The sequence below is a fragment of the Micropterus salmoides genome, unplaced genomic scaffold (assembly GCF_014851395.1).
Source record: "Micropterus salmoides isolate LMB-PRFRI ecotype aquatic unplaced genomic scaffold, ASM1485139v1 Ms_hic_scaffold_18, whole genome shotgun sequence".
Lineage (NCBI taxonomy): Eukaryota > Metazoa > Chordata > Actinopteri > Centrarchiformes > Centrarchidae > Micropterus > Micropterus salmoides.
The window spans coordinates 15810229-15828319 of NW_024040928.1; the positions used below are offsets into that span (position 1 = coordinate 15810229).

General features: G+C 41.3%; 1 protein-coding gene across 1 annotated transcript; it reads left to right on the plus strand.

Annotated features, from left to right (window-relative positions):
• The first annotated feature begins 5919 nt into the window (after positions 1–5919).
• Positions 5920–8410, plus strand: LOC119909353 (wiskott-Aldrich syndrome protein family member 1-like). Its single transcript, XM_038727540.1, has 3 exons — positions 5920–6071; positions 8055–8189; positions 8391–8410. The coding sequence occupies exons 1-3, from the start codon at positions 5939–5941 to the stop codon at positions 8408–8410; spliced, it is 288 nt and encodes a 95-aa protein (XP_038583468.1). The 5' UTR covers positions 5920–5938.
• The last annotated feature ends 9681 nt before the right edge of the window (positions 8411–18091 follow it).

Consider the following 18091-nt stretch of genomic DNA (forward strand, 5'->3'; position numbering starts at 1 on the left):
CTGCTTTGTGCTCGTACACAGTGGATGAGCAATCCCCCACCTCCCTCTTATTCTCGCTCTCATATTGCGTTCGTTCATCAATTGCCGCCACTGTTGTGACACCCAGCAAATTCATTTCTCCCTTCACCCTTTCCTCTCTCTGTTTTTGTCCACTCTCTTTGCCTTTGCCTCACCTGGGACAAATAAAGTGACCATTGCCTTCCCACTGCAGCCGTTGCCATGGTGATGATAGGTGACAGTGGGGAAGCACCACCCAAGATGTATGGACCGTAAAAGTAGGAGGACACTGGTAAGGGGTGTACAGAGAGAAATAAGGCTGGCTAGCTTGTAGACTGGATAGAAAAATAAAAGAAGCAAAAGGAAGGGGAACAGCAGGTATGTGAAATATTTCTTATGTGGGCTCTAATGGTTGCCCTCCTTCTTTTTATTTTATTGGCAAGGCAAAGTCAGTGAAGGAGGAAAAACTAAGTGGACAAGAATGGTATCGTACTGGGAAACCATAGTTCAGCTTTCAGCTGCCTTGTTCATTAAATCAGGATCCAACTGAAAATTGAAAAGAGTGTAATTTTCTCAGTGTAAGATCTGTCAAATCTGTCATCTACATCCATTCTTTCATGGTGCAGCTATTGTGCGGAATAGTCAGAGATCTGTCTCTGAGTAATCGCTAGGCAAACATAAATGCCTTATAAGCTTTCAGCCCATTGTGGATTATCAGCTGGATACCATGGATGTCACTGACCTGGATTGAGAATTATCTAAAACTGCTTGTTATTCATTTATAAAATAGCCAGGATCAAAAGGTTTCTACTCACCCAGCTGCATATTTAACTCTGCTGTGGTCTTTAAAAGCGAGCACAGTGCACAGGGAGAGTTTTGGGAAGCGACGTGTGGGTGAAGTTTGGTAGTTTTTGAACCGCAGATCTGTAAGACGGGGAGTAGGTCCATTAAAGTGAATGAATTGGCTGCACGATGTGAGAGAAAATAACGCCGTGTGTGGAAAAATATTTGGTGAATATTGCGATGGTGCCAAAACTTTTTTTCACTTTTTAAGGCAACACTTTACACATGGGAGAACATTGTGTACAAAACACTACAAACAAACAAACTTGACATCCTTGGGTTCATGACAAACACAGGTAGCTGCATGTCCAGAAGGGGACTCTTGACAGATTCAGTTTGTGAGGTGGGATTTGTCGTGTGCAAACAGTTTCAAGTGCGATTGAAGTGCTGTACTTTATATGCAAACTCTGTGTGCAACTCTCTATCCGGCGTGATCTGAATGGCCTGTGTCGATCTAAAACCTGTTCACCAGATAATTCACATAGATTGAGTCAAAGGGTATCATCTTGCAAGATGGCGGCTTTTATGAGTTCTTAAATAGATTGTCACCCTCAAATCTCAGTCATTGCAGCATTGGACTGGTCTTACATGTAATCGGCTGTCTTCCTATTTGGTTACCTAGAAGTAATTAATTCTTTTCGAAGCTTACATGCCTGCAGTCTTCAGAAACACCTGACACATCAAAAACATAATGTCTATATAGTTTGCCGTCTTGTCACACTACACCTGCTGCGCCATCTATTCTGCTGGATTTAGTCTCCTGAATTCTCTTTCACTTTAAAATAACTCACCAGAGCTCAGTTTTGAATGACTTCGAAGAAGCACATATTGCCCCTTGTGCTAATATATTTTTTCCTTACACAATCAGACAGTTACTATTGTGGATTTGAATGTATTGTCATTATTTGTCACAATGAACATCATGTATTTATTTAGTAGATGAGTAAACCTTCTGTTTAGTGATTTCTCATTAAGAGCGCTCTCTCTCTCTCTCTCTCTCTCTCTCTCTCTCTCTCTCTCTCTCTCTCTCTCTCTCTCTCTCTCTCTCTCTCTCTCTCTCTCTCTCTCTCTCTCATATTTATTTATATATAAATTTAATTAGTATGCAAACCTCTGTGGACAAGTGCCCCATGTATGTAGGTATGTGTGTGCGCGTGCTTGTGTGCAGCTCTGTGCAGAGAAAATCTTCCCTTCCGTGAACAGCAGTCTTGAGTTATCTTATGTCCAATCGGCAAGGCAGCATGTGTATGCTGCAGTCATTAATCACACACCAAGCGCATATGCAGTGTGGCGACGCCATCTGAGGAGTTTTTTTTTTTTTTTTTTTGAAAAGCAAGGCAAGTTAACTGTGTTTACTTGCCGTCAAATATCAAGAAAATGTAACTGCGCCTGTGATACTGTAAAGGAAAAGAGATATCATCCTAAGTTAATGTTTTTCTGATACATTATGCAAAGAAAAAATCTTGTAACCTTGCTTGCACGCACTAGATCCATAACAGGGACCAAAACGGGGATAGAAGTGGAGCGCAAACTAGAACGCAATTGTTGAGGTTACAGTACTCGTCCTTTTTCCTTATGTGTGCGTCTTATGACAAACAAGAATTAAGCTAGATAACAGAAAAGTGAATTTCACAAATTGATTTTAATGAAACTGTGGATGTCTTTGAAACACAGCATTTTCGGGGATTCTTAAATCTCAGTTTGAAACCAAAACTATTTCAAAAGCCCGCCCCATGGAGCTCAGGCTGGCAGAATCAATAGCATCGCTTAACACCTATTCCTATGTGCTTTTTATGTTTGAGATTGATGATTCTCTTTCATCTATTGCTGCTTTTTTGACACCATCATCTTGTGTGTGTGTGTGTGTTTGTCTGTCTGTCATTTGTGAAGTGTTAGTTTTTTTTAAAAAGTCCATATAAAAATAAATTTATAATCTTGCAGATGTGTAGCCTTTTTAGTCTTCCGTTTGTCCGTCTGTGTCATCTTCTTTCACTGCCATCTGAAAGCCCCCCTTAGACAAACCTGTTCTGTCATTCTCAGAAATAACTCTTATCACCCAGAAAATAGGAGGACACACAGTCTTTATGGGGAGATGAGAGAGGAGAAAGGCCTTGAAGAGAGCAAGATGAGCACGGGGGGTACAAAAACAGTGTGAACTTACCCGGCAGACACATTTGTCATCTGTGTTTGTACATGTGGCTGTGTCCAAAATCCCCACTCTTTCACTACTCCCTACCCCCTATGTAGGGAGTTGAATGTAGAGGACTATATAGTGAGTTATATTGTATTAAAACAACACTTTCGGACACTATTCTGATCGTTATTTCGGCGCTGTTAATTACGTCATTGCCGTCTGACTATCAGTTTTTTCTATCAGGCAATGCATGATGGTATATACGGCTTGGTTAGTAACCATCGGTTGTACACTACTTTTCAAAATGCATTCTGGGATACATTGAGTGGACTAATATGGTATAATAATTATCACTATACATTCGGACAGCACTATAAAATGGCGAGCTCACTATATAGTGAGTAGTGGGTGATTTCGGACACTGCGTGTTTGTGTTGAATAAGCCAGTGTGCATGCATGGCAGGGAAATATCCAGTTGTGACTGATTTAATTTTCCCCAGAGATTTGACAAGTGTATAGGAACACTTATTGCTCTCATAAAGTAAACGGATAAGCTGAATAAAGGTAAATAAATGCCTTATTGATTTCTGATCTTAAATCCACATTAATCCCAGAGGAGGGGCTGGATTAAAGAGGAGCAGAATGCTCATGCTCTGAGGGAGTAGGGACTGAAGATTGTGCATTTTTGATGTTTTGTTTGTTAAAGGAAAAGTTTAAAACTTTGGGAAATGCACTCGCTTAACGGCAAATCGCCATTTTAAGGGAGGCTATGCGCTGGATCATTTCTTGGTTGAGTCTCCAAGAAGTTGCTGGTGTACAGACATGAGTGATATCAGTCTTCTCATTTAACTCTTGACGACCAAATTTGAGAGTGTGCTTTGATATAATTTTTCTTTCTATCCTTTTTTTTGTTGGTATTTTTAAGACGGTCCTGGACATACTGTAAGTCTTACATTAAGCAGTGATAGGCCGATTGTATGTTCGAGGTCAACATGGCTCAGGGTTAGCCCTCCATTACTAAGACTGCTGGAGGATTTAGAAAATGTCAGCGCACTTTGGGTCGTGAGGATCAGGAGGGGATGTGTGTTTATGTGTGTGCGGGTGTGTGGGGAATGTGGAAAGAAAAGAAATCTCTAAAGAGTAGAGAGAATGTCTTGTTATTTTAGAAGTGGGCAGGGATTTGGGTTTTTGCCCCCATTTAAGACGCTTCCAAGATGAATCACCTCAACAAAGCTTTTTTGCTGGGCACCCTCTCTCTCTCCCCTCTAACCATCTATAGCTGGGCCACTTCCTAGAATAGCCTTCCTTGCCCTACATTTTTATGGATACGGTCAATAATCACGTTTATTCTTCAGCGACGACAACACCACTAAGAATACAGATGGATATTAAAAGACGTCAATTAAAGTTTAATCAGTGCTTTAACGTGGCCTTTCCACTGTCGAGCCTAGTCAGTCAGTCTGTCCGTCTGGGCATGATTGCACACACTCACAGCAACGACAGCGTGTCGTTGCCATGATTAACTGTCATCGGGTGGTGATGGAGCAGTGGATAAGACACCTGCCTCTGGTGTGAGAGACCCGGGTTTAATTCCCCACTGCGACACATCCACCAATGTGTCCCTGAGCAAGACACTTAACCACTAGTTGCTCCAGAGGTGCGCGAACTCTGACACATAAAGCAATTGTAAGTCGCTTTGGATAAAAGCGTCAGCTAAATTAATAAATGTAATGTAATGTTGGTCGATGGTGTTTAGCCCTCTGCCCTTCAATCTCTAAATATTCTCATTTTAACAACATATAGACATTTCTTGTTATAACAAGATACCGAACAACAAGTCGTCGTCATCGATTTCTCCAACACTTTTGACTTATAACCAAATACAAAAAAACTAATGACATTTCCATCAGCCTCACCTGTACTTGGTTTTTAGTGCTTATTAAAATGTGACTATATTTCACAGTGAGGTGAAAAGTTGTCGTGGAGTGTGAGGGTGGAATTAGCATAGAAGATGTCCCCACAACTTTAAAATTGTTTGCGTGGCATCATTTTGGGTACCCTACCCGATGGAAACAATAAAATCTGTCATTGAAGATTTCTTAAAAATAGAGTTAAAATAGTGTCTTCTCTCGTTCTCATGAACCCAATATCGTATATAGTCTCCTCTCCTGAGCTAAGTGTATCGTCACACCCCTGCTTGTTGGTAAATGTTAGCACGCTAATATGCTAAACTAGAATGGTGGACATCATAAGCATGCCTTCTATCTGGAAGTTGCAGGCTCTTTGACTGTTAAAACAGTTTCTTGTGTGTTTTTGAGGTAGAAATGTGTATTAAGTGCAGTAAGTATGAATTCTGTAAACATATTCTGGTCATGGATCATTGCAGCCTCTCTGTCTTCTGTGGTTTTGGGCAAGCGTCCTTATGGGTGTTGGTGTGAATGATGGAACACTGAGCCTAAGCAGCCCAACACTGCAGCCTTAATGCCATTAGCATGGCTGATTGGGCAGACAAAGTGCTGAGGTTAGTCAGCCTGGCTGTGCATGATGGAAAGGACAAGACATTGCTAAGTCAGTGAAACAAATGAGGCAACATAGCTGTAAGCAATGTCAAAACACTACTTCCCTGCTGTTCTGTAGCATTTTATATTTCTCCGGGATCCTGTTTAACTGTACTTCTCACGTTGTATTCCCTCTCTACGTGCCCTTGAACTCACGTCACATTCCGTCATCTAACTCTCTCCAATGCTAATGCTTTGCTCCAATTGCTCTGTTGGGTTAACTCTGGCATTGTGTTAGCAAAGCAATCAGGGAAACAGGTTTATTGAATTTACTGTGTGCAAAATCACAAGGTCTGTAACAAGAATTGTTCCACTAATGAAGTTTTGTTCTCTATTCCTTCATTCCCCATGTCTCTCTCCTGTCCCCCTCCGATCTGACTGTAGGTAGTGGTGTTGCAGCAGAAGGATGCCGCTGGTGAAGCGCACTATCGAGCCCAGGCACCTGTGCCACACGGTTCTGCCAAGGAACATCAAGAATGAACTGGAGTGTGTGACTAACATCTCCTTGGCCAACGTCATACGCCAGCTCAGCAGCCTCAGTCAGTACCACAAGGACACACACATTCTGTCATTCAGTTATTTAAATAGACACACACGGCACACATACTGTTCACGCACACCTCTGCTCCCTCTAAGTCAATTAGCTGAACATTCAGCTATTAGGGAGTGCGTCAGCTAATGCCTTCTTGTCAGTTTTCATTCTTTTCTGCTCATTTCCTGGAAATGTAAAGTACATTGCTTTGAAACATCAGAATATTCAGAGAATGACATGACAAGTTTGATAATTCTGTAAACCGTTTTCACAATTTCACACCGTTTATGATCAAATTGCACAGGACCCCGAATCAGGATTTTATTCAAAGTCTGAACTTCAAACCGATGCATTAGCTCGGGGGGACTAGTGTAGCCTGTCCAATAGCCTACACTAGTCACATTTTTTTAGCAGTGAGACCCACATTTTAATGCCTCAGATTTCCAGACAGTCAGAAGAAGAAAAAGTGGGGATGCCCTGGTCATAGTTCAGTTATAAAATCCACGCGCACCATGGAGCGCCTCTCCCACCGGGGTTGCTGACAGCACTGTCAGCCGAAGAGTCAATCATACAGGATGGTAGTAGAGAAGGTTGTACCTGCGTTGGGTTCAAAAATAGTTTAGCCAACTTCACTGACAGTCAGCACCAGAGCTGAGAGTGTCGAAGCAGCAAACAGGCCCGAGTCTTGCTGCCCTCCGTTTCTGTTACGGTTAGTTTTGTGGTTAGGCCATTTCAGATAAGTCTCCTGTGCTGTTGCTCCTGAATTGCTCTGTGAACAATGACGCAGCTAAAAAAGAGGTACAGCTATGAAGTATTTAAAAATAAGCTTAATTTTATTGTGTTTTTAATGACATAATTTTCCCTATTTTTTACATTAAACATTTTGCCAGAAACTTAACACAAACCTAGATCTCCTGAACCTAGTTCCACATTCCCACAGCACAAGATATTTGGATAAAAATTGATTATGGTGAAATGGATAAGACTCATGCCTTTGATGTGAGAGACCTGCATCCGATTCCCACTGTGACCCATCCACTGATGTGTTCACTGAGTAAGACACTTACCTTGCTCCAGTAGTATGCAACCTCTGACATATGTAGCAATTATAAGTTGCTTTAGATAAAAGCGCCAGCTAAATGTCTAAAAAATAACTATAATATTGAATGATACTATCAATGAAGATACTGCACATTGTGGTAATGGTTCCTTTGGTATAGTAAGAAATCCTGCTAATGGAAGATTTAAAAGATTTTGAGATATTTGGAGTGTAAAGATCCTAAAATCGACACTAGTGAAAAGCATTTTATGTAGGATATACAAATTCAGCACTCTTTTCTATTTTCTACAACAAATCCATAAATATTCTCCACAGTAAATCACTGAATTTTGGAGTATGTTTTGTTTGGCATAGTTCTAATGTAAAGCTTTGTGCTGTGAAGGGTGCAAAAACACAGTGCATACTGCTCCATGTGGGCATGAGTCATGTGACATGAGTCCACTAAGATTTATGGAGGCTAAAAAAGCCTAATTCATTTCATGAAGGAAATGGTGGCCGACAATGGAAGTCGTTGCCTTGATTTAGTGAAGTTTGACAAAACCTGCATGGCTGGTACCATTGTAGCAAAAGTGTTTTTCTCATTGGTTTACTCCCCCTTCCCCAACTCTGGTATCACACATCTCCAGAACAGTTAGCCTCCATCGTGGGCACTTTTAATTTGCTGTGATTGCATCTGACAAAGTAGTTTAGTTTGCTGTTTTTTTTTTTTTTAACAAAAGGACTACAAGTCCCCAGAGTCAGATGATGTGAAACGTAACTAACAGCTAAAGTGAAACCCAAAGAGAAATGAAATTTCTTATTATATTTATTCATTCCACACTATTATTTTTAACAGCCATTTCTTTTTAACACTTTGTTGCTGATGTTAGTTGAGTATTTCATGATGGTTAAAAAAACTTATTGTGTGAATGTGTGCATGTGCGCATGCAGGTAAATATGCAGAAGACTTGTTTGGAGAGCTGTTCAACGAGGCACACACCTTCTCTTTCCGGGTCAACTCCCTGCAGGAACGCGTGGACCGCCTCTCCATAAGTGTCACACAGTTGGACCCCAAAGAAGAAGAACGTGAGTACAGTAACTACATATGCATGCGCGTGTACACACACACACACACACACACACACACACACACACACACACTGCACTGTCCCTCTTTCTGTCCTCCAGTCACACCGTCACCTCTTCAGTGTCATATGTGTCTGTAACTGTGACAAATTGGATGTGCAATTGTTGATGTGCGTGTGTTTGTGTTTGCACCCCCCACAGTGTTAACAGCGCAGCTATGAGGCGGTGTCATTTTTCACAACCCAATAGTACAAACCCCAGCCCTCTATTAGAGACATTTTGTGTTTCAGTTTGGCTGGATTTCTCCTTGTGAGGAGAAATTGGATCTGTGGTGAGCAATAATAAAAAGGAATGCGATAATCGTCAGGACTGTCAGGTAAGCCAGGTTATCCTGAGAGAGGGGAGGCGGGATGACAGGATAGCGTTGCTAGAGGAGAGTGCGGTGGGTGCAAAGTAAAAAAGGGAGAGAATCACAGCGGTATAATACCATGCTCCAAAGCGCCGTATCGATTTCCCATGGGCCAGCAGTATGTTTACGGCTTTGCACAATGCTACTCTAACTGCTTCCTTGTCACTGACACAGAGACAGTAAATTGCTCACTGGGCTGCACTCGCTACTTATGCCTCCACTGTGAATGCAAGCAAAGGCTGTGATACCTCTTTACAAGGCAGTGAATTCTTTCTTAGTTTTGCAGAATCATGAGTTTGTGTTTTACAGTTGAGGATCAGACCGGACCGTCCAGGTCCAGATTACTCAGATTGTTCATCCTAAACTTTTTTGTTCTGTCCTCATTTTTTTTCCTGCTTCCCTCCATTGAATTGCTTTGCAGGCTTTTTTTTTTTTATGTTACCTGTCCTCTTCCTCCACCTGCCATTCTCTTTCTGCCTTGTCTTTCTCCTCTCCTCTCTACCACCTTCAAAGAATGGATAGTGATGTTTATCTTATTAGATACACATCTACAGATTTACAGGAAACACCAAAGTAGCAACAAAGCGATCTTTGTATCGATTTGACATAAGGCTACTTGTTCATATTCATGTGACATTTCTGTTTTTGGACACATATTGTGAGCGATTCTCCACGGGCCTGCTGCATCCGCGCGTGTGGTCCTTGGTTTTTATCTCCCTTCATAAATAAGCCCCCACCCCCTTCCTTTAGCCTCAAGTATTAGCTTGAGAGACAGTGGATAAGGATCAGCTCAGCTGCACTTTAAGTGAGCGGTGGTGTCGGGGTCGGAGGAGAGGAGGAGGGTAAGATAGAAGGATGGAGGGATGGGCGCGTAATACAGGGCACTGCAGCAAAAGCAGTGGAGTGTAAAAGGATTGTACCGCAGAATTTTCTGGGCCTCCTCTGCAGGTCCTCCACTCCGTTTAACTCTTCCGCACTCATGTAAAGCCAAATTAAGCTGTCTTGTAAATGGAAAAACCTGCACTCTTTATTTATTTATTTTCTTTCCCGACCACTATTCATTAAAGATTTGTAAAATCAGATGTCTATTATAGCGTGTGTGTGCGTGTGTGTGTGTGTGTGTGTGTGTGTGTGTGTGTGCCAAAACTTCAAGGAGAGAAGTCAGATGAATGTGACAGGAAGATGGACAGTTGTGGGAGGAGTTTAGCGAGGGGTTTGTTTCCCGTAAACGGCACCCCCACCCCTTCTTTCCCCTCAATCTCTCAAACATGCACCGCTGTTCACAGTTTAAAGTGTATGCTTTTAGAATTGTCTGTGTGGGTCTGTGTTCGGCATGTGAGGAGGAGTGAAGGCGAGGGGAATGAGTGCAGGCAGGGATGGGGCCATAAATCAGGACTGTAGAGGGATAAAGATAGGAGGATGGGGGTTGGGCCGGATGGAGGAGAGTGGAGAACACAAAGTATTTTACAGATACTATTACCAAAACCCCTCACAAAGCTTCTTTTGAAGTTCTTTAAAACCCTTAATGACCTGAGAAAATTTGGTGACTGACTGATTACACACTGTCCAACTTGCTACAAAATTGACTCAAAAGCAAATTGCTGCAGAAATTGTTTCTGAATCACTGCTGAGTTATGGTTTGTATTGGACTTTTTCATAGTGTAGGATGATTCTGTACGTAGAATGAATACTGCAGTAATCATCACAGCATTATTTTTATATAATTGTTTATTTGTTAGAATTAATATTCATAGTCAAATGTTAAAACCTTGAATTCATGGTGATAGTAACAGCTGTATTCCATTTAATTATTTTAATTTTAATTTATTTTATTAAACTATTCTCTTTGTTCTGTTTGGTTCCTCTTTGGCCCCCCTGTATCTCCCCACCAGCCTCTCGCCCTCTCTCTATCCCCCATCCAACAGTCATCTTGCAACTCTGACAATATAGGACACATACACACAAGATCAATTAATTTATTTTATTTTAATTCATGTATTTATGTTTATTTTTATCATTTTTTTGTTTGTTTTTGTCTTATTTCCCAGTGTATGTCATGTCAATATTGTGTCTTTTGTCTTGCAATACAAAAAAAACTTGACTTCTCAGACATAATTGATCTTGATGTCACGAAATGACAAATTTTATTGAAAGGGGTGGCAATGGCACCCTGCGATGGACTGGTGGCCTGTCCAGGGTGTACCCTGCCTTTCGGGCATTGTCAGCTGGGATTGGCTCCAGCCCCCCGCGACCCTGTACACAGTATAAGCGATTGACGATGGATGGATGGGTGGGTGGGTGGCAATGGCGATAGCCGTGCGCCCTCTTACATATACAGTAATAGACTTGGTATAGAAAGACACACTGGAATGAATTGGGTTTTATCAGTCCACAGCCTATGGACACAGAGTGTAAGATGGTGGACGGCATGAAAGATGTTTAGCTGGAGGTCGGGGAGATGTGAGATGGAGAGATGGCCAGAGTGGTGCATGCAGTAGCACTGATGGGGCAGTGGCAGAGGTCAAAAAGTGCTTTATCACACGGATATATGCACATTCAATCTGAGCATGCACCCCCACTCACCTCACTCACACCCTACATACCCTCAAGCCTTCAAAGGTTATCATCCCTCGCTTTGCCCTTTAGGTCTCCACACCCTTTCTCCTCTTCCTCCTTTCCTGACTGATAACCCCCCCCACACACACACACACCACACACACATACACACACCTTCTCTGCTTTTGTTGTCCTCCACAGTCCACTCCCATCTCTCTGATTGATCTCTGCTCCATTGCATAGATGCTATTTGTGTGCTGTCAGGCTCTTTTTCCCCTATCACTCCAGCCAGCCAAACTAATGGCCTATATCCCCTATTTAATGGCACCGTTATATCACTGCACTGGCTGCAGGCCATTATGGAAGGCCACAGAGCCACCCCAAGTCCCACTGGGCTTTGTTTCTTTATGTACTCCATAGTCTCTTGCTGCTTCCCTCTTTTTCTATTAATCCTTTTGTGCCTCTGTTTCTATATTCCATAGGAGAATTCTTCTTCTATTGACAATTTTCTTTGAGATACTTGTCTCTCACATGACTTCACATGACATCTTGATCTTTCAGAATTCACTTTTCTGTTTTCCTGCTACTTTTTGTTTTTGTCTTCCACTGCTTGTTAACCCTCCTTGATTCCCATTTTCTTCGGCACTTAGTACATAACTCTTCATTTTCTTTCTTTCTTTCTTTCTTTCTTTCTTTCTTTCTTTCTTTCTTTCTTTCTTTCTTTCTTTCTTTCTTTCTTTCTTTCTTTCTTCTTTCTTTCTTTCTTTTTTCTTCTTTCTTCTTTCTTTTCTTTCTTTCTTTCTTTCTTCTTTCTTTCTTTCTTTCTTTCTTTCTTTCTTCTTTCTTTCTTCTTCTTTCTTTCTTAAGGTCTATTCAAATAAGCTTTACCCGGCATGTCTGCTAAACCACTTACTAAAGCAGTACCTGTACATACTGTGTATATAATGGATATTTGCTAAAACAACATCTCTCTGTTTCTCTGAATCCGTATTTGTTATTTAGTATGTTTGTTTTTCTCTGGGACTGGAAAGACTGTAGTGATGAGATTAGTCATTTGCTTAAAGGCATTTGTAATTTCAAATGATCGGATTTACAGACATAAACACATCCCAGAGACAGCAGAAAGGTATGTTCAGATGAGATCCACTGTTTTAATGTGCTTTCTTTTTTCACATATGCATACTGTAGTTGCATAAATCATGATATGGAATTACATATTCTGTGATAACGGGTTTTATTTATCGCCCACTTCACTACATGTTTAGATCACACATCACACGGCAACCGAAGGGACTTTGGTATGACAAAATTCACGTCATGCAGACTCCAGCGATTCTGTGGATGCAGAAAGTTAAAATGTGTAATTTGTTTATCCAGAAGCATTGTGGGTGATGACCAGTAAGCATATGTTAGAAACACTGTGACAAAAGCCTTCCCAAAGTGATGAGGAGATGCATACAGTTCATCTACGTACTTCTTAGCACACAGTAACTGTAACACAATGGCAAAAAACTAATGTAATAGTAGTAGTACATGTACTTTATGTATTCAAGTCCTTCATACTGTAACATTCTGTCATACCCACAATGTAGGATTAAATTTATTCTTGCACTATACGCAACATGAAACATGAAAGACAGAGGACAAATGATAAACAAGAGAAAGAAGGAAAGGACGGAGTGTTTCAGGGCTGCAGGAGGAAGAAGTTAGGAGGGGAAATATGGGACAACATTTGCATTGAAGTACAACAGAAGAGAGAGCAGTGCCTGCATGCTAAACGGCAGCTTGCCCTATGCCTTTCCCTATCGTCAGTGGTTGTGACTGCATCTCCATGAGGGAGGTGATGAAAAGTGGGAAGAGGGGAAACAACTGAAGGAGGGGTGTGTGTGAGAGAGAGACAAGAAGTTCCTCACCCCTCTTTGGTTAAGGGTGTTTAAGCGAGATACTATCTGTCCTAAGAAAAAGATATGAGAGGTGGAGAGATAAACTATCCACCACTCGCTTACTGATAAGGAGCTTCACAGACTGAGATCAGAGGCTGCTGCAGCACCTGGTGCTGCTCGACCTGATACACTCACACTCACACACACACACACACACACACACACACACACACACACACACACACACACACTCTTACAGCCTCACACTAACTCACTCGTTCACTGACAAACGGGTATACTCAAATTTTCCTCATTAGCTAAATGTCTTTACTAAATGGGTGTAATTGGTAGTTCAGCTGAATAAGTGACATTTTGTAATTAGGAGGTAGAACATCATGTTAAGATATCCATCTGTGTGTGTGTGTGTGTGCGCCTTCTGTGTTTCTGCCCACACTGATTAGAACAGTGTGCTTCTCTCAGTGCTCAGTGTTGCTTGGCAGAGGTTTATAGCCACCTCGCGCTGCATCAGATTCATCCTGACACACACATTCCTGCACTGCCTCTCTTGTTTGTCGCTTTTGCACGTACTTGTCACACACATCTGACAGCCCTGTGCTCTCCCTAAATGCTTTGGGCAGCAGGACACCGTGCTCTTGCTTAACATATAGCACTCTGCAACACCAAATTGCGACTCAGAGGTTGGCCGGTGGCTACCTCTGGCCTCTGCGTTATGTGTCTATAACAGTCCATGCTATAGATGTTCTGTAGGTTTGTAAGCAGTGAGAAGGAGAGTGTTGGTGTCAGTTCCAGGTACACTTTCCTGACCTTCACTCTGACCTTCCTGTGGGAAGAGGGCCGAGGCAAAAAGTCAAATGCCCTACAGGGATCACAAAAGCATCAAAAAAGCATCACTTTAATGTTCATATCTCCTTTCCCACATCTATATCCTTCACCCGCTCTGATCTTCTCAACTTGGAAAAAAACATCTTCAGCTTCTTAGATCTCACCATTACTCGTACTTATCCCTGGCATTTCGCTCTCTCTGTGATCACTGTGGGCAGAGTAATTGTCATGCCACTGTGGCTATGGCTTTGAATTATTTTTATTTTAAATATTTTTTTCCCGTTCTTATCATCAGTCACCTCTTATGTCGCTGATCTAGGAACTGAAGTTTATTCGGCTGCACTCTCTTGTACTCACCAAGTTAATTGCTGAGATCTGGAAATGCTGCAGCATCACCATGAATTAGTCCAGAAATGCATACGTGCATACTATGTGATAACCCCATGGAAGCGCCAGCAATGCGCTGGTAGACCCGAACATTTTGCTAGGACAGCTAACATACCATGGAGGGAGATAAAAACCAGGGGATAGCAGTTTGGAAGTATTTCACGCTGATGTTGCCTTACACATAAAATAATTATACAACGTATTACTGGTATCAGATCGGATACTCTGCATTGGCCGATACCCAAAGCCCAGGTATTGGTATCAGTATCAAGATGAAAATGTCAGATCGGTGCATCCCTATACGAGTAGTCGGTTAATCAATAAGTCGATGGAAAGAAAATAAATTGATTGATTGAACTATTTTGATAATTGATTCACTGTTTCAGTCTGTTTTTATCTGGTTTAATCTTCCTAAATGTAAGGAATTGCTGCTATTCTTTGTCATTTATCATAGTAAATGAAGAATCTTTGGGTTTTGGACTGTTGGTTGGACAAAAGAAGAAATCTGAAGACGTCACTTTGGGCTCTGGAAAATTGTGATGAGCATTTTTTACCATTTCTTTACATTTTATAGACTAAACGATTAGTCTATTAATCGTGAAGATAGACTGCAAATTAGTTGATAATGAAAATAATAGTTAGCTGCAGCCCTGTTGCAGACATGTTTCAACTTTGACCTGCTATATATCAGATTATCATCAAATAGATAATTAAGCTAAACAATGAATTATCTTTTTTAGTTAAGTAAAAAGAACAAAAAATGCATTTTGAACAAATCATTGAGGTGTACCCTGGGCAAATATTTCTAACTCTACAACAGTACCAGGATTTAGCAAGAAATGTAATGCAAATTTTGATGAGATGAAGCTGCCAATTATTTAGACCGTTATTTTGACTCTATTGTTTACTGTATCCAAAAGAGTAACATGGATATATTCATGTTTACAAACACCATGTAGTACTTTTTTTTTTTTTTTTTTTTTTAAAGTGTGCTCTGTAGCTTTTCATCAATCTGAGGCAGGAGGACACAAGAAGACAGAGACCCAACCAAATTTTTCTCCTGTTTTTATATATATATATATATATATATATATATATATATATATACACACTAAATGTACAGTATGGGCCCGATAAGCTAACAACCCTGAATAAAGAGTACTGAACTGCGTGTCCATTCTAAAATATTCCACGTGGAATTTTAGTACCTGTTATGGGTGATTTACTAAGAATTATTGCGTAGATGACAACAGAAGCAAACATAATGGAGGTGGCGATATTTAAATGAGGGTTTTGCGGTTTTAATGGTTTGTACCATGGATAGTCGGGAGGGAAAGCAGCCACTGCGTAAAAACCTTGGTTTGTTTCGTTTAGTGCGTCCGAGTATGTGGAAATCGTATGTACCTGCCTAAGATTGCTACTACTTTGTACTTTGGGACAGCACACCTGAAAAACCGCTTTGGGAAACCCGATCAGAAACAGCTACCGTGTGCTGGAATGACCCGGACGCAAGGAAATGCCAACAGATCGTGTTTCATCCAGCCAGAGGGAACAATCACCGACCGTCTACACTAGTGTTTCTCAACGGGGGCGTTCCGAGGACGTTGGGGGGCGCTGGAAGCAATATTTGGAAGGTGGGGACGCTGAGCTGCTTTTGGGGGGCGTTTGTTGGTTGGAAATTCTAAGGCGAGTTTACACTTAAGATTCACAACAATAGAAGTTTAAACTTTAAACTACTTGCAAAAACTGGTCTGCAACATTAAAACCTGCCAGTTTATTCCACTGCAACTGGACAAGACTGTGTATTTTTCTCCATCAGCTACTTTTGGTGCAGCTTCGTGCTGCCTTCACCGGAACGGGAAGTCAGAGTATCATCTATAAATTTTTACCCACAATGCGTTTACTGTGTAAACTCTGTAAAATCAACGTTCTCTTTCTTGGTGGAAAGGTGTTTATTTCTCTGAGGAATACACCGTGAACATCTTGTTATCGCAGTGGTTACACATTTATAAAAGGGATATTCTGCTGTCGGACTCACCCTGAAAGCAACTTCGCTGCGACACCAGCGAGTGACGTGGACCCACCTCGGTGTGAGTCGCAGACAGTTTGTGCCAAAGTGGACATATACTGTAGTTTAGGCTATAAAAATGTAACGTTAAACTGAAGCTCTGTTGGGGATTGTAAGCGGCACTTTATCAGAGGTGCTGAAGTTAACGTCTGTGGAATTATTCGTGAGCTTTCTGTCTGATCACAGGTGTTGTTGGTTAGTTTTTTTTCCCCAGCATGAGCACTTCCTAGTCTCATCCAGTTTTGTCTGTTAGACGGCGAGGGGATACTTCCAGCGAATCAGTAACATAATGCAGTATAGGGCATGTTGTAATATATTAGGAATTCTCTTTAAATAGGCTAATGATGTAGTCTCCCATTATGACTTTTTTGTGTCAGAGAACTCCGATATGTGGGAGAGATTCTGAATGTGCAGAAAGTTTTGAACATAAGCAGATAAGTTACAGTTTTTCCCAAACGTACATTTATTTGTGGCGGCCTGCCACAATATCAACGCTGACCGCCACATATTGATATTGATTTTTTTACGCCTATTTAAAATCGTATTTGAGCTGCAGGCAGCGCGTATTCAGGCAGCACTTCCTCTCGCTCGTCTCTTCATCCGTCTCTCGATCTCTCTCCTTCGTTAACACAGCTGCACAAATCTGTCCAACACAACGCTGTCGATGTCGGAGACCCAGCTATTAAAAGTTATTAGCAAGCATGTAAGGAGCCTAGCTAATAAGGAGCGCTAAGTTAATGTTAGAATACAGCTGGGTTTTCGAGGCTAGCATGCTGTATATAGCTGCGCCACAGTTACACTGTCATTCTGAGGGAAACAGAGTTAGATAATTAACAGATGAGCTAATAAAGTCAGTCAAAACTGAATTAAAACGAATTAATTCATTACGGAGATTAAAAGGGGCCACAAACACATTATATTATCATAAAAGAAGTGGTAAGACTTAATCATGTGTGTTGACTCAGCAGGGATGATATTAATAAGTTGATCTACAGGAGAAAAACATTTAAAAGCAATAAGAATGCCTGAGAGCCTCACTAGATTATATTCTATTATAATATATTTTGAATTGTCACCTGCCAACTGAATTTTTAGACATTTTTTAAGACAGAAAAGGCAGAAATTGGAGGAGAAATTTTCACCAGAATGCAGGAAATGAAGTGTTTTATCAATCTTCTGGGGGAGGACCCCATATACCCGCTTATTAAGTGCCCCATCCAAGAAAACAGTATCTGGCTTCACACAGTTTCTTCACACAGTTGTTACCTTTTCCATGTTTTTAATACAATAGTAACAATAAAAAAAAATCAACAATATTCAGGGCAAGTAGCAAACCTGTTTTTTGATGGGGGCGGTAAGGGACCTGGATAATGGATAGGAGGCGCTGGCCCAAAAAAGGTTGAGAACCACTGGTCTACACCGTGCCCAGTCACTTTGCAATCTCCTGTCCCTGTCCACCAATGCCCATTCCCTCTCCGTACTACAATGGGTTGTATCGCTATTAAACCGGCGCTGGGGACTCTCTGCAGCGGCACGCATCTTTCTAAATTCTTCCATCTCACGTAGAAAAGAAGTCAGGTCGAAACGAAATTTGCTTTATGCATGAATGTTATACAACAGTACTGCCAAAGCTAAAGGAAAATACAAAAAACCCCAATTCAATTCATATAGTTAATTGACTTCTCTCGGCCTCCGTCTGTCCCTGTGTCCATAATCCTACCTTGTTGTGTCCATGAAGTTTTATTATCTCCCTCAT

Bases quoted from the DNA above. Each gene is read 5' to 3' on its own strand.
- LOC119909353 (XM_038727540.1), top strand. From the start codon at position 5,939: ATGCCGCTGGTGAAGCGCACTATCGAGCCCAGGCACCTGTGCCACACG. The intron at 6,072-8,054 runs GTCAGTACCACA...GTGCGCATGCAG, and splicing joins ACGCCAGCTCAGCAGCCTCA to GTAAATATGCAGAAGACTTG. The intron at 8,190-8,390 runs GTGAGTACAGTA...CACCCCCCACAG, and splicing joins GGACCCCAAAGAAGAAGAAC to TGTTAACAGCGCAGCTATGA.